At 36.5% G+C, this 15,945-nt stretch overlaps 1 protein-coding gene and 1 non-coding gene across 2 annotated transcripts; one reads left to right on the forward strand and one right to left on the reverse strand.

Annotated features, from left to right (window-relative positions):
- Nucleotides 1-495: 495 nt before the first annotated feature.
- TRNAR-CCU lies at nt 496-568 on the reverse strand. Its single transcript has one exon. It is a non-coding gene; the product is annotated as a tRNA-Arg (tRNA).
- Nucleotides 569-7,137: 6,569 nt separating this feature from the next.
- LOC109206039 (dynamin-related protein 1E-like) lies at nt 7,138-14,674 on the forward strand. Its single transcript, XM_019368805.1, has 15 exons — nt 7,138-7,477; nt 7,849-7,912; nt 8,452-8,559; nt 8,984-9,085; nt 9,313-9,363; nt 9,445-9,506; nt 10,355-10,445; nt 10,544-10,608; nt 10,866-11,060; nt 11,143-11,262; nt 11,341-11,411; nt 12,809-13,034; nt 13,137-13,187; nt 13,288-13,683; nt 14,331-14,674. Exons 1-15 carry the CDS (start codon nt 7,337-7,339, stop codon nt 14,457-14,459), a joined length of 1,872 nt encoding a protein of 623 aa, XP_019224350.1. The 5' UTR covers nt 7,138-7,336; the 3' UTR covers nt 14,460-14,674.
- Nucleotides 14,675-15,945: the final 1,271 nt, after the last annotated feature.

Here is a 15,945-nt window from a genome sequence, read left to right on the forward strand (position 1 = left end):
AAAATAGACTGTCACTATACAATTTATATACAAATAGACTGTCACCATACAATTTATATACAAATAGAGTGTCACTATACAAAATATATACAAAAAAGAATGTCATTATAGAAAAAATATACTAAATAGACTGTCATTATACAAAATATGTACAAAATAGACTATCATTATATAAAAATATACTAAATAGACTGCCACTATACAATTTATATACAATTAACTGTCACTATACAATATATACAAAATAGACTGTCCCTATACAAAATAGACTGTTACTATACAAAAAATATATAAAATAGACTGTCACTATACAAAAAATATACAAAAATAAACTGTTATTATACAAAAAATATATAATAATAGACTGTTATTATACAAAAAATATACAAAATAGACATTTCGTATATGACCTGCATTACATATTTCATTCAATTGTTAGCTAATACTTATCAGATCCAGAAGTACATTTAAAAAGGCAAAAAAGGGTTGCTCTATCGCGCCAGGTAGGGGTCGAACCTACGACCTTCAGCTTAGGAAACAGGCGCTCTGTCCACTGAGCTACAGGCGCTTGTGTTTTCATGTTTATTCCTTTCGGCTACTATATGCAATACGTTTGGGCCGAAGGGCCATTTTTTGTAAGTAGGACAATACATGGGCTATTAAAATTTTGAGGGGCTATAGAGGGTAGTTTTCTCTAATTATTTTATATTCGGTCCAACTTTGTATTGTATATATGGGACTTGTACAGTATTGTATTAGATAATTTTGCTCATTCTTGCAATAATATCTTCTCAATCTTTTGATCCATTATTTATCTCTCTAAAAGCGGTTACAACCTAGGGTTCAATTCATTTTATTTCTATCATATTTTCTGTGAATTTGATTGTCAACATGGTATCAAAGCTACGATATGATGACCTGATAGGTCATTTGAGTTTTAGCCTTTATTTTCGTATTTCTAGATCTTGATTAGCTCCATTTAGCGTTTTCCGATTTGTGTGTGCAATTTGTGTCTTATTCCGAAAAAAATTTATGTGAAAAACTGAAGGAAATATGAATTTTAGCCTTAAAAATGATTTGAGTTAATTGCGGTCAATATCTCATGTAAATGGATCCGGATCTGTATTTTGACGATCCAGGTGGGTCCGTACCGTGATTTTGAACTTGGGCGTATGCCCTAAATTGAATTTGGAAGTCCGTAACATGTTTTGACGTGATTTGTTGAAAACTAGTAATTTGGAGGTTTAAAGAATTCCGAAGTTTGACCATAGGTTGACTTTATAGCTACCGAGTTCGATTTCGGTTCCGGAACTTGATATAGGTTCATTTTACTATTTAAGACTTGTCTGCAAATTTTGGTGCAAGACGAAGTTGATTTGACGTGATTCGGACGTTCGGTTGGGAATTTGAAAGTTCATAAGTTTCTTTAAAAATTTCATGCATTTTGATATCCGATTTGTAGTTCTAGGTATTATTTTGGTGTTTTGATCGTGCGATGCAAGTTCGTATAATGTTATTACACTTGTGTGCATGTCAGGTTTGGAGCCCGAGGGGTTCGGGTGAGTTTCGGATAGGCTACGGATCGATTTGGACTTAGAAGGTTGCTGGTTTTTCACTGTTGCTAATGTCTGGTGTTTTGTTCTTCGCGATTGCGAAGCTACTCCCGCGATCGCGAAGGGTAACTTGGGTTGGGGTGGTTTTTCTTCTACGCGAACGCGGCGAAGCGGCCGCGAGCGCTAAGCATCTGAGGGATTACCCTTCGCGAATGCGACCCTTTACTCGCAAACGCGATGGGCTAGGTGAGGAACTGGGGGAGGCAAGGGTTGTACTACGCGAACGCGAGCCCAAGCTCGTGAACGTGAAGGCCAGGGGGGACATGCCATCGCGTACGCGTGCAACCTCTCGTGAACGCGTATGCCACTAGGGCCGCTGCTCTTCGGGATCGTGTCAGGCCCTTCGCGAACGTGAAGAAGGCCTGACGCCCAGTGATTAAAAGGTCCCAAAGTCGAGATTTATCCTATTTTTCACCATTTTCAAGTTTGAGCTCGGCCTAGAGGCGATTTGAAGAGTTTTTTCATCCCAACTTCATAGGTTAGTAGATTTTAACTTGTTTCCTTCCATTTCCCTAAACACCCATTTATTTTAAGTTTAATCTATGCTTTTTCATGATAGAAAGTAGAGATTTAGGTAGAAATTGGGAATTTTGAGAAATTGAGATTCGGACCTCAATGAAGGTCGGATTTCGAAACTAATCACATAATCGGGCTCAGGGGTGAATGGGCAAACGGGTTTTGGTTCAAATCTCGGGTTTTGACCAAGCGGGCCCGTAGTTGACTTTTGTTGAATTTTTCCAAAAACATTAAAGATTGAATCTTTTTCACTCGTAGGTAGTTTCTAAAGCTTTTTGAATTATTTGAACTAGATTTGATTAGATTTGATTGGTTTGGAGGCTAATTCTAGAGGAAAAGCCGCAGTTGAGTATTGATTTGGTTACGGAGTAAGGTAAGTATCGTGATTAATCTTGACTTGGGGGATTAGGACTTGTTAGTCTATTTGCTATGTGTTTTATGTGTGGGAACAATGTATATATGAGGTGACGGGTACTTATACGTTGTTATTGGGTTAAAGCATGCGGGTGAAACTTGTTTCTTTGTATTTTATTTCTTTGTTAATTATGATATCCACAGTGTCCCTAGGAGTGGGATTGATGGCTCAGTGAGTTTCAAGATAGCTGTGTGATGAGTATCATGTGATTAAGGACTATGGAGGATTTTCTTGAGATGCAAAGAGAATATGGGTGCTTGATTATTATCTGGATATGTAATGCAATTTTGAGTTGTAAGTGTGTTGATGGATTTTTCAGTTGTTCATTTATGGAAAGAAGTAGCTTCTTATATCTTGTTGACGAGTGTAGACCCGGAAACATTAATTGATTTCATAGTGGTTGTGACCATGGTAGGGTCATAGAGAGATGTCGGTTTGAGGCTAAGCGGGTGAATTATCTCATGTGAGAAGATTTAAGGCTCTATGATTCTTTTGAGGTTTCTATAGACATGTCCAAAAGCACATACTCACAAAATTGAATCTGCCGAGTCCAAACTGCGGCCTAAACCTGGTCTCAAGTACTCCACACCGGCCTACCTTCACAACACAGAAATACATCTCACACCTCACCCACGACATCACAAGCCATCAGTGCACAACTAATATCGAGTGCTCAATATCACATACGAGTAAATGAAAATAAATCGAAGATACAAGCTTCAAACTTAATCAAGGCCGCACGATAAGGAAAAAAAGAAGGTGAAGTTTCCTAGATGCCCTGTAGCCTCTCAAAAACAAGTATGGATGTTATCATACCGATCCGCAAGACTCTACTAGATAATTTCTCATGAATCGTAAAACTTATGAACCTAGAGCTTTGATACCAATTTGTCACGACCCAAAATCCCACCAAGTCGTAATGGCACCTAACCCAACCTGCTAGGTAAGACAAAAAGTAATGACACAACTTGAATGAAAGATCATCAATAATTAATAAATAAAATGGTTGAACTCCATACAATATCTCAAGGACTGATAATACAAGTCATGAGCTACTAAGATTAATAATACAACTCCAGTTCATTAAAAAACTAGTACAACATCTGTTTAAAGTTTACATAAACAGAAATATGAGTCCTAAACTATTATGAAAAAGCGGTAGCTTGAATTTGGATCGCTGGTACAACTTCATTGTTGGCCTTTGTCATCCACTGCAGCTCAGTTCCAAGATTTGCATGCAAGGTGCAGAAGTATAGTATGAGTATAACTGTCCCTATGTACTCAATAAGTATCCTGACTAACCTCGGTGAAGTAGTGACGAGGTTTTAGGTCAAGAATACTCACTTTACATAATCTGTACAGCTCAAATAACATATGCATATACCCAACAACAGTATTGAAATCTAAACCTGAACCACTGGTAAGACCATTGGTGCATATAGAGATGATATGCCCTAGTATCATAAACGACTACAGTTCAGCATATAAAAAGGAAGTGCATCTGGAGCCCAAATAACATGTCAACGATTACATATGTAGAAGATATGCATAAAATATCAAATAATCCATCAACATGTGCATATAGAGAAGATATGCATGAATAAACAAGTCAAGTTATATGGATTAATATATAGAGAAGATATGTATGATGAATCATTTTACCAAGTAAAGCAACATAAGAAAAGATATGCATAAAAGACATGTATACGTTTCGAAGCTAGCATATAGGAATATATGTAGTAAGAATCATCTATATATCTAAGGAGTTTGCAAATAGAGAAGAGATGCAAAATCCAACCACTGATCAGTTCCATAATCCACATCAACCAGAAACCCATCGCTTTCTCACAATCTGTGTGTACACCGTCAAGAGAGAAACATGAGAGGGTGACCCTAGAGGGATAGATCCTTATCTACACGTTGTACAAAAAACTCATGTGCAATAATCATAATAACCACACGGACAACTCACGTGCCATAATAACTCAACCCGCACAGACCACTCACGTACTGTCAATCTAGTCCATCATACGGAAAGCATATATAAGAACACATGTATACGAATAACGGATATCAAATCACATACTCATGGACCGAGGAAAATAGCATGATAAAGTGTATGCATGTGCGAAGTGTACAACTACAACTCAGATCAGGCGGATACGCCATATAATAGCAAAAATCATGCTCAAACAAGAAATCAACACCTACATATGATCTCTAGCATGATTCAAGAGGTTCACGTAATCGTATAAACATAATAGGCATAATAGCAGGAAGCACAATATCTAAAAAAAGGCATGGTATAGCCTAAAGACTACTCCAATCATAAATCATATATAGCACCCATATATATACTAGCTTCCTCGCATATACGTCGCTTTTCACACATTCCAATTAGACAAATAAGGCCATCTCCTAAGGTTTATTCTCTCAACAAGATTAGGCAAGATACTTACCTCATTTGGGATAACCTTCAGCAAATCGCATAGAAACCCCGCTCTAGCCCTTCAATCACACAAATCTGAGCCAATCATCAACTAAGGAAGTCAAACAATACTATAGGAAGAGATCCCAATCCATAAAGCTTTAATCTTTGAAAAATTTCCAAAAGTCAACAAATGCAAACCCGAGCTCGCGTATCCGAATTCCGGAACCAATACCATATCTCCCATAACCTTTCGAGTCCAAATATATGATTCGAGTCCAAATATGTGATTGACTCTAAAATCGAGTCCAAATAGGTACCTAAATTTCCAAAATATGCTCTCCTAAAATGTAGGTAAAAACCATAAATTTTGCTTCAAAATTCCATATTCTTAGTGTATGATTCCACGGGAAAATGAGATATATAATCAAATCCAAGTAGAAATTACGTACCCACAAAGTAATAGTAAAAATCTCCTCCAAAATTATCTCTTACTGAGCTCAAAAACTCAAAATAATGAAGAATGAACAAATCCTCGAAATATAACATGTTGTCAAGCAGTGTTGCACATGCGACAGAAACATCTGCTTCTGCGAAATCGCATATACGGCCAAAATCTTGCTTCTGCAAGCTGCCTCACCTCAGCCTTCCATCGCTTCTGCGGCACATACTCCGCATTTGCGAAGTCACAGGTGTGGCCTACCCTGTGCACATGCACGGACCACTGGCCATATCCACCCTTGCATATGCGAACCAAAATACCACTTCCGCGACTCCGCATCTGGGCAACATCCTAGCAGATACGGCCATTTACAGTGCCATTCCTAAGTGCATATGCGCACATAACCAACGTAGGTGCGGCTCCACACTTGCGTGCCAAATACCGCATGTGCGAAGAACTAGTACCAGAAATGCTCAACCACTCCAAAATGGTCCGGAACTACCCCGAAACATACCCAACCCCTCCGGACACCAACGAGTCCAAATACATTATCCAAAGGCTCAGAACACCACAATAACATCAAAATCAAGAGCGAAAGATCGAAATCATTCTCTTAACTTTCCAATATTACAACTTCGTCAAACGCGTCCGATTCACATTTAGACATTCCAGATCACAACCAAAATTTTCACACAAGTTCCAATAAGCCAAATGAACCTATCCAAGGTCTCAAAATCATAATGGGAGTCTGATAATACTGAAGTTAACTCCTGGTCAAACATATGAACTCTCAAATTCTTCAAATTGGCAACTTCCGACAAATATAGTCAAAACCTCCTACGAACATTCAAATTCAAATCCGGACATATGTCCGAGTACAAAATCACCATACAAACCTATTGAAATCATCAAATCTCGATTTCGAAGTTGTTTACTTAAAAGTCAAACTTTGGTCAACTCTTCCAACTTAAAGCTTCCAAATTGAGAATCACTCTATCAAATCAATTCCGAACCACTCGAAAATCAAAACCAACCATACATGCAAGTCATAGTACACAATATGAAGCCGCTCGAAATCTCTAATCACAAAATAAAATGCAATGCTATTACTCAAAATAACGGTCGAGTGGTTACCATCAAGATTAAGACAGTGATACTTAGGTTAGATCGCACATATCTTATCTATCCTACTTAGATATTTTCAATCTTTACTAGTATAAGATCCGAATAACTCAACCCAACAAGGTTTAGACAGATAATAAGAAATCACCAAGCAAATTTAATCTCCAATCTCTCATTATAATCTCACTTCAATGTTATACCATACCTTGAGTACTAAATAAAAAAAATGCATATTACTTATAAGTTATAACTTAACTATGCTCCATATGTTTGCAATATATATATATATATATATATATATATATATATATATATATATATATATATATATATAATGTTGTTACTTTTTAAGTTATACAAACAACTTCATTTTAAAATTCTCATATTTTTTTAAAAATAATTTATATACATAAATATTAATAATTTATAGATCATAAGTTTTTTTTTTTTTTTTAAATTATGTGTTTAACTTCAATCAAACAACACCGCATAAATTGAAAATGAGGGAGTCTAAAATTTTAAGTAAAATTCTTGTCTTTGTAAATATCGTTTGTGAAGGACATATATATATATCTAAGTGGCGCGACATATCATCGAACCTTCCGCTTATTTGAAGGAACAAACAAATAAACCAGTCCAACTTCACGACTTTTCTCTCTCTGTTTCACTTCGCGTCCTTTCAAGTCCATATAGCCAGCTTTTCTTTCTCTTCTCTCCAGAAAAACTTAATTCACAAGCTATCTTTGTTCATTTTTAGACCTTAGCTTAGGGTCCTGTACAGAGCGAAAAACAGAAGAAAGATGACGACGATGGAGAGCTTAATAGGTTTAGTGAACAGAATTCAGATGGCATGTACTGCTCTTGGTGATTATGGCGGCGGCGATAACTCTTTCTCTTCTCTTTGGGATGAACTTCCCTCTGTTGCCGTCGTCGGTGGTCAGGTGCCTCAATTTTCTTACACTTTGATCATGATATTTTAAATTAAAATTCACCGTTACTAATTTTAGACTCCTCCCCTTCCACTTTACGTGACATGATTCAGAATACTAGGGTCAAACTACCTATTTTGGTGTGAATTCGGACATTTCAAACAAGTATGATTAGTCGCAGTAGTTAACAGTTCAAAATATTTAAAAAGTATTTAAGAAAACCGTGGTTAAAGAATAAGTATTTGACTCTACAAATAGTAATTGTGCGACGCAAAGTGGAATACAGTACATAATTGATACAACTTTAACTTTGGCACTCATTGAAGGAGTGGTATTTTTGGAGTAAAGCATCTTTACTCACCTTGTTATGTGATAAATTTCAGAGTTCAGGAAAGTCATCTGTGTTGGAAAGTATAGTGGGACGAGATTTTCTTCCACGAGGATCAGGTAACGCCATTTTGGATCAATTCAATTTTGTTATATTATTGATGATCAGTGTTTTAGCATACCCAGTAAGAAAATTAATCATAAAGGTTATTTAACTCAATCACCCTTATTTTTCCTTAAATGAGTAGAAGGGGAGCCTGACGCAATGCTAAAATTTGTCTTCGTGCGACGAGGAGGTCACGGGTTCAAGCCTCTTGCAAAAATGCAAGGAAGGGTTACATACATAGAACCCAATATGGGTTGCATTTCCCAGACCCTAGCCATGGCGGTAGCTTAGTGTACTAGGCTGGCCCTTTCCTTGATTGAGTAATTAATGACACTATGCCTTCTTGGATTAATAAGTGCGGCATTAAAAAATAGTTGATGCCTTCTTGGTTTTCTAGATTGACAAATATTGTGGACCAAAATTTATTGGCTGAAGTGATGGATAAAAAGGACGGATGCAATATTTTTGAGTAATCTTCTTGAAATACAATATATGTCCTGTTTGCATCACATTGGTGAATCAATGGTATACTCATTTATTAGTAGTTTTGCAGGGATTGTTACAAGGAGACCTTTAGTACTGCAGCTTCACAAGACAGAGGAAGGGCAGCAGGAATATGCAGAATTCGGTCACCTTCCAAGGAGACGGTTTACAGACTTCAGTATGTGAAATGATATCCGTTATTTTATCTTCTTGAGGCCTTATTTTCAATTACTCCCCCCCCCCCCCCCCCTTTTCCCAAAAGAAAAGAGAAAGAATTTGTGGCGTGCTTTTAAGTTTTATTTTTCTGTTTCAACTTCAAAATTGGTGAATGATGAAGTAAACAGGTAAAATCCATATATCGTTCAAATTACCAACGATGATGATGTTGGTATATGTTAAGTGTCAATGTGGCATTACCTTATCAAAAAGTGTCAATGTGTCATTATATGATTAATGATTCAGCGCCTCAGATATTGCTCTACAGTTCTTTCTTTCACTGTTCTTTCTGTCTTGTTATGTGTCTGTATGTGTATGCGAAGTGCTCTTAGTTACTGGATGCTGGTGCAAAAGATGTGATTTTCATATGTTCTTTGCTTTTACAGCCCTCGTACGCAGGGAGATTCAGGATGAAACTGACAGAGTCACAGGGAAAACAAAGCAGATTTCTCCTGTTCCTATACACTTGAGCATATATTCCCCAAATGGTATGCTCTCTGTTAATGTTTCAGATCTTTTAAGGAACTAATTGGAACTTCCAAAAGTAACTTTATGATTATATGAGCTTTGAAAATGTTTAGTTGGAATTGCTGTTTCAGTATTTCCCGAAATTATGTTCTTGTATCACGTTGCTTTTGGTGGTCTGACTCCCTAATAGACAAAACAACTTTCTTTCTCATACTGATATTTCTTGCTTGATGTTATGCACTGGCAGTGGTCAACTTAACCCTGATCGATTTACCTGGTTTGACCAAAGTTGCTGTTGGTATGTACTGTACTTTTTCTCCTACTTGTGCATATTCATATTTATCTGAGTTTCCTCAATAATACAAATTTTTTACTGCAGAGGAGCAGCCTGAGAGTGTTGTCAAAGACATTGAAGACATGGTTCAATCTTACGTTGCAAAGGTAATGACGCACTTTTTCGCTTTCTGCTGTTGCTCTAATATTCTTTTTACCATTGAGAAGGAAGAGTTTTCTTTTCAAGTATTAAGAAAAATACAAGATGGCACAACTAGTAGCTAACCACAGGCAATTTAGAGATTTCAGGTGCTTTTGTCTTGAAGGAAAAAAGATTTACATGTGTTTTTAACTAAGACTTTGGTCTCCAAATCTGTTTCAAAAGCTAGAAGGATATCAAAAGATGGAATGACGACTGGAGTTCTTCCCGTGTTTATAATATTGAAGTCGAGGATTCCCTATTTCGTTAGCCAAATATAGAAACAGGGGTTATGAACAAGTGAAGACAGACTAGGATATTTAAAAGAAATTAGAATATTTCCAGCACCTGAAATGGAGTTAAGCAAACAATAAACTGATCTATCGAGTTGGAATCCTTCATAATTTTGTATCACAGAGCTTTCTTGGAGAGCATACATCAACAATCCCTTCATATCAGATAATAAAAAAATAATTTTTTGTCAATTGATCAAAGCCTTTCTATACATATATTTTGTCAATATCAAACTGCTAAAATATTGCGAAACTAATATTTCCATAAGTTGACGATAATGAGCTGGTAAAACTTTATGCTGGCTTGCTGCATTTATCTTTCGTTAAGTCCTAGTTGTGAATTTGGCAAATTGTCTTATCAGTATGTTCATCATTGTGAATAGTTCAAGAGTTTGTTTCACGTTTTTTGCTAGTTCTTCTTGCATAGATCGTGCACATTTGGCTTTTTCATGCTGCTATATCTGATGGCTAAAGTGGTATCAGTTTAATCATCTGATGTTCTTAACATTTTCTTTGATATGCAGCCCAACTGCATCATACTAGCAATTTCTCCTGCGAATCAGGATATTGCTACGTCAGATGCTATAAAACTTTCGAGGGAAGTAGATCCCACAGGTATATACTCCTGGGATGTAACAACTTGGAGTTTGTAATTGTTTAATGTCTACCCTTGTGATAATCATCCTTAAAGAGTTAAATTGCGACTCATGCAGGAGAACGGACATTTGGCGTGCTGACTAAGCTTGATTTGATGGATAAAGGGACTAATGCATTAGATGTGAGTTCTTCTACAGTCCGAAACCCACTTTGAGAGTACTAAACCCACATGATGTATTTTGACGGTTATCATCGATTGAGTTTATCTTCATACAATTCAAGCATATATAATTGGGTGAATTCGGAATAGCTTAACTGTGAAGTATTGTTGTTTCCTCCCTGTCCCCCTGGTTCCCTCATATCCTCTCTAATTTAGTTAGGACAGTCTTATCGCTTATGAAAGTATTTGAATTATTATTATTTTTTTTCTAATCTAAGGTTCTAGAAGGAAGGGCTTATCGTTTGCAACATCCTTGGGTTGGAATCGTGAATCGTTCACAAGCTGATATAAATAAAAATGTGGACATGATCTATGCGAGAAGGAAAGAGCGTGAATATTTTGCAAGCAGTCCTGACTATGGCCATCTGGCTAGTAAAATGGGTTCAGAATATCTTGCAAAACTTCTCTCAAAGGTATACATTTAGTGCTGTCTATGGAAAAAAGTGTCCTAAATAAATTAACATAGAGCTAACATTTGAGGTGCTTCTGTTTCAGCACTTGGAGTCTGTAATTAGAGCTAAAATACCGGGCATCATCTCAGTTATTAATAAAAGCATAGATGAACTTGAATCTGAGATGGACCACCTTGGGAGGCCTATTGCTGTTGATGCAGGGGTAAGCTTCATTTTATATTGCTGTCGTTGTTGTTCGTTGAGAGAATATATACTCAGTAACTTCACTGCTCCATTTCAGGCACAATTGTATACTATCTTGGAACTTTGCCGTGCTTTTGACAAGATATTTAAGGAGCATCTGGATGGAGGGTATGTGCATCACTTATCCTTTTCCCTTACTTTGATTTGTAATCAGGTAACTTTGGTATATCTGAGGAATTCAAACTTGCACTTGCCTTGGGTTTTGTGGGTTAAAATTGTTCATGTGACGTAATCATGTTCTCATTCATGGAACTAGTTCAACTATATAGCTTGCTATAGCATTTCTTGGCAAATACATAAAAGGATGTCTTCTCGGAAAATAATCTGTAATTGTAAAAATGTCATCTGTCTATGCCCTTTACTAGTTTATTCAGAATGTATTGTTTACCTTTAAATCAGTGTTTATTAACTTTCAATAATGCTTGGACCTTAACAGACCACGTTCTAATAACATGTTGTAACTTCTGTTAAAATCCTGTAACATTTACTAATTAAAATGTCAAGACAAGAATGAAAGAAATGGCGAGCTCTGTGAGTGGAGCAGCACACAACATCATTAAGATTTGTGGACAAACCTTCTGTCTATTATTCTACATAGAAAACAGTTTGTATATTCTTTTAACTCATTGTTTATGCTTCTTCCTTGGTCCATCTTACTATCACTGTTATTCTGTTTTCCCATATTTGCCTGGGCCATCCGAACTAGGCTAACAGACTTTTGACTTGGTTTTGGGGTCTTTGAAAGCCTAGTCCTCTAGTTAAATAAAAAGACTGATGAAAATTTGGATTATTGGTCTGTTGAAGATGAATGTAAACCCAGACAGTGTACACATACAGTTTTCGTTTGAGGGTGCTCGCCCTTTCTAAAAGGGTAAGAGGTAAAGGATGCCTTGGCTTTTATAGAATAGTGATGGTACAGTATATTCTGTAAGAAGTTTGATTTTTCTGAATGGTTTTTCTTCCAGACTCCTCGAGAAAAGAGAAAGAAGACTTGGGCATTTCGCTCATTCTAATCCTTGCTTTAAAATGAGGGCAAACTAGTGGATACTAGCTCTAATGTGGCACACACCCCTTATATGTTGGTGGGAATTGATGTATAAGCTTACATGTTTTTGCTAAGTTCCAGAATGACGCTTAGATATAATAGCTGTCAAAAAGATGGATACATGTAAGTACTCTTTACTCATTGTTAGAAATAATTCAAAAGAGAGAAGTGGATAGATTTTTGGTAGCTATCAGAGAGTAGAAAGAAATTGTTTTTTAAGCGGGCATTAGAAAGTGAAAACAAAATCAAATGCAACTTATGGAACCTGTAAGTTCAAATTGGGGAAGAAACTACAACAATGGAAAGGAGCTCAAGTAGATTACCATAATGCACAAGGGAGAAAGCTTATTTGGAGATACTCCTTTAATGCGCAATTGTACATTTTCAGTTATGAATGTACATGAGATTCAGCTAAATGATATACCTAATTTCATTTATTTGAGATTTTTTTTCCTTTCAGCCGACCGGGAGGTGATCGAATTTATGGAGTTTTTGACAATCAGCTTCCCGCTGCTTTAAGAAAACTCCCATTTGACCGGCATCTTTCAATACAAAATGTGAGAAAAGTTGTCTCAGAGGCAGATGGATATCAGCCTCATTTGATTGCACCTGAGCAAGGTTATAGACGGCTTATTGAGGGAGCACTAAATTATTTTAGAGGGCCAGCTGAAGCCTCAGTAGATGCTGTAAGTACTTATTTTGAAGTCTATTGGAGTCAACTGATATACATGCTTCTTCTTGAGACAGTATTAAGTCAATGAATAACTGACCAAGGATTCATTTATTAGGTTCACTTTGTCTTAAAGGAACTTGTGAGGAACTCAGTCGGAGAATGTCAGGTAATGTTGACCCTACAGTCAGGGTTAAGCTCTATCCTTCCTCCTCCCCTTCCAAGCCTCCTCCTCTCCTTCTCTCTTCTCTAATATGTTGATGGAGCAGGAGTTGAAGCGGTTTCCCAGTTTGCAATCTGCAATAGCTGTGGCCTCGTATGAAGCCTTGGAAAAATTTCGTGATGAAGGTAGAAAGACAGTCTTAAGACTGGTGGACATGGAATCCTCTTATCTGACAGTGGATTTCTTCAGAAAACTTCCTCAGGAAGTGGAGAAAGGGGGGAATCCAGCAACGACTAAAGGGGGAAATCCAGCAGCTACTCCTGCTGTAGACCGGTATGCAGAGGGTCACTTTAGGAGGATTGGTTCCAATGTATCATCTTATGTAAATATGGTGACCGATACGCTGAGAAACACTATCCCTAAAGCAGTGGTTTATTGCCAAGTTAAGGAGGCCAAACAATCTCTACTAAATCACTTCTACATTCAAATTGGGAAGAAAGAGGTAGTTTCTTCGCCTCTGATTGGTATTTATATTTGGCGTAGTTTGATACATGATACTTCAAATTATGGTTTATGTTCTTTCGGATGAAACTCTTTTACTTTTGTTTAGCTTAATTTGAATACGCAATATAGTAAAAACTAGTCGTTTAATGTGCTGGATACACTGACACGAGTAGCTTTAGAATGGTGATGCAAGTGTTGATGTAAGTTTTGCTCTGTTGTCTGAAGATTAAAGTTACTGTCGGTAGCTTTGTGCTTCGAACTAAAAAATCAGTGACTGACGTGGGTCAAGCATATCATAGTAATTGCCAACTTGAAATTCTTGACGTTCTTGAATCTTCTTTTTCTTCTCTTTGGCAAGAGAATACATCTGAGTTATAGGTGTTAAAAATTAAAATAAATCTTCTGCAGAATAAGAAGCTAGGCGGGGTAACATTAGAGTTCAGTCTGTTCAAGTGATAATGGCTGCAACATTTACTTTTCCAAAAGTCTTGTATCTGCAATCAATAAACTAAGTTCTTTTATTATCTCATTCATATTTTCCAATCTGAACTAGTTACAATTCTAAGGGGGTGTCAGATACAACTTTTATTTTGATCATCCTTTTAATGTCCAAGGTAGTGCTAATAATTTTCGGGAAATTTTCAGGGCAAGGCACTTGCAGAATTGTTAGATGAAGACCCGGCTTTGATGGAGAAAAGAGTGCAATGTGCTAAGAGGCTTGAATTATACAAGAAAGCTAGAGATGAAATTGAATCTGTATCGTGGGTTCGATGAGATTGGGTGCCAGTCATTCTTGTAAAATAGTGCAATTCACGGGTTAGATTACAGTGATAGTAGTTGCTCCTTGGTCATCATTTGACAGCATATATTCTTTGATTGTATTAGAAGTTATCATCATAATGTTAGTGGATTGTTGCTTAATGACATGTTTGTGAATGACTGAGCTACCACATATATGCATATGCCATTTTGCTCGGGCATCTCCTCTCCATTTTGTACTAGTACTTTTGATATATATGTTCTTTTGGTTTCCATATTATTCAAGTGGAGTTTAAGTTAAGACCTAGGCAGATGATGTATGCTGATTGGTAGTGAGAGGACTAGTACTTGCATAAACCAGAGGGTGCAAGTTATAGAACAATCATTTGCTTTTGTTTAGCAGCAGAAATGAGTCTATTTATCTGCCTATCGTTGGTAGATTCCTCAAACGAAATTTACAGAAATTCAACAATTTCTCTAGTGGATAAATCAAGACAACTCAACAACATGAATTTCTTGTCTGGTGGATCTGATTTATGGTTAATAATAAACATTAACCACGCCAACTTTGCCTCCAACTCACATTTCTTTATCCCCTTTACCATTCATGATAAATAGGCTAAGCTCATAAAATATGCTGTTAAAAAATGCATTGGTATTCATCTTTTGCCCAATCAGAATTGGCTTTCAGGATCAAATTTATATATGTACACGTATGTTACTACAAATCACGTAAACATAAAACCACATTGTTGGACCTTTTGGATAACAATCATAGGTGTCTACATCTAAATTTTGTTACAACTTTGTCATGCAGGTCGTAAATCATGTCATTATAGGTAAAAAAAAAAAAAAGTTTAAATCTAAATTTTTCAAAAAATAAAAAAGGTGTCATTCCTTTTGGAACAAACTAAAAAGGATAGTGCATTACATAAAATGAGACGAACGAAACAACTTCTTTACCTTATTAGCATTGTGATAATACTATTTGGTTAAGTTGAAAAAAGAGAGTATAAAAGTTGAAATTGAAAAATATTTATTTCATCGGATATTCCTGTTTTTAGGCAGCTAAATTATATTGTCCCATTTTTTTTAAAATAAAAAAGCTTTGTAAATTATAACTTCCCGCTTCATAAGCGAGAGAATTCACCCAAGTTCACGGGGAACTTAAGATCCGACAATCAAAAGTTGTAAAGGAATTACAAAAGATGCATGATCAAATTTGATCTAACTTCTAAAGTACTGAAATCCGTTAGAAACTTTTTTAAATTTTGTAGCGTATGGGTTAATATTGAAAACTTTTTAAAACGTAAAAATAGCACGGTCTAGACAGTTTTCGGACTGGTCATTCAAAAATAACCAGCGTTTACCAAGTCAATGAAAAATAGCCACTATTTTGCTGCAACAGAGACCGGTCCAGCATAATATACCGGAGTTCGGTGCACCTGTGTATGAACTTCCAGCATATTATGCCGGAACTCCAACACACGGAAAGTTCCAG

The sequence above is a fragment of the Nicotiana attenuata genome, unplaced genomic scaffold (genome assembly GCF_001879085.1).
Source record: "Nicotiana attenuata strain UT unplaced genomic scaffold, NIATTr2, whole genome shotgun sequence".
NCBI lineage: Eukaryota > Viridiplantae > Streptophyta > Magnoliopsida > Solanales > Solanaceae > Nicotiana > Nicotiana attenuata.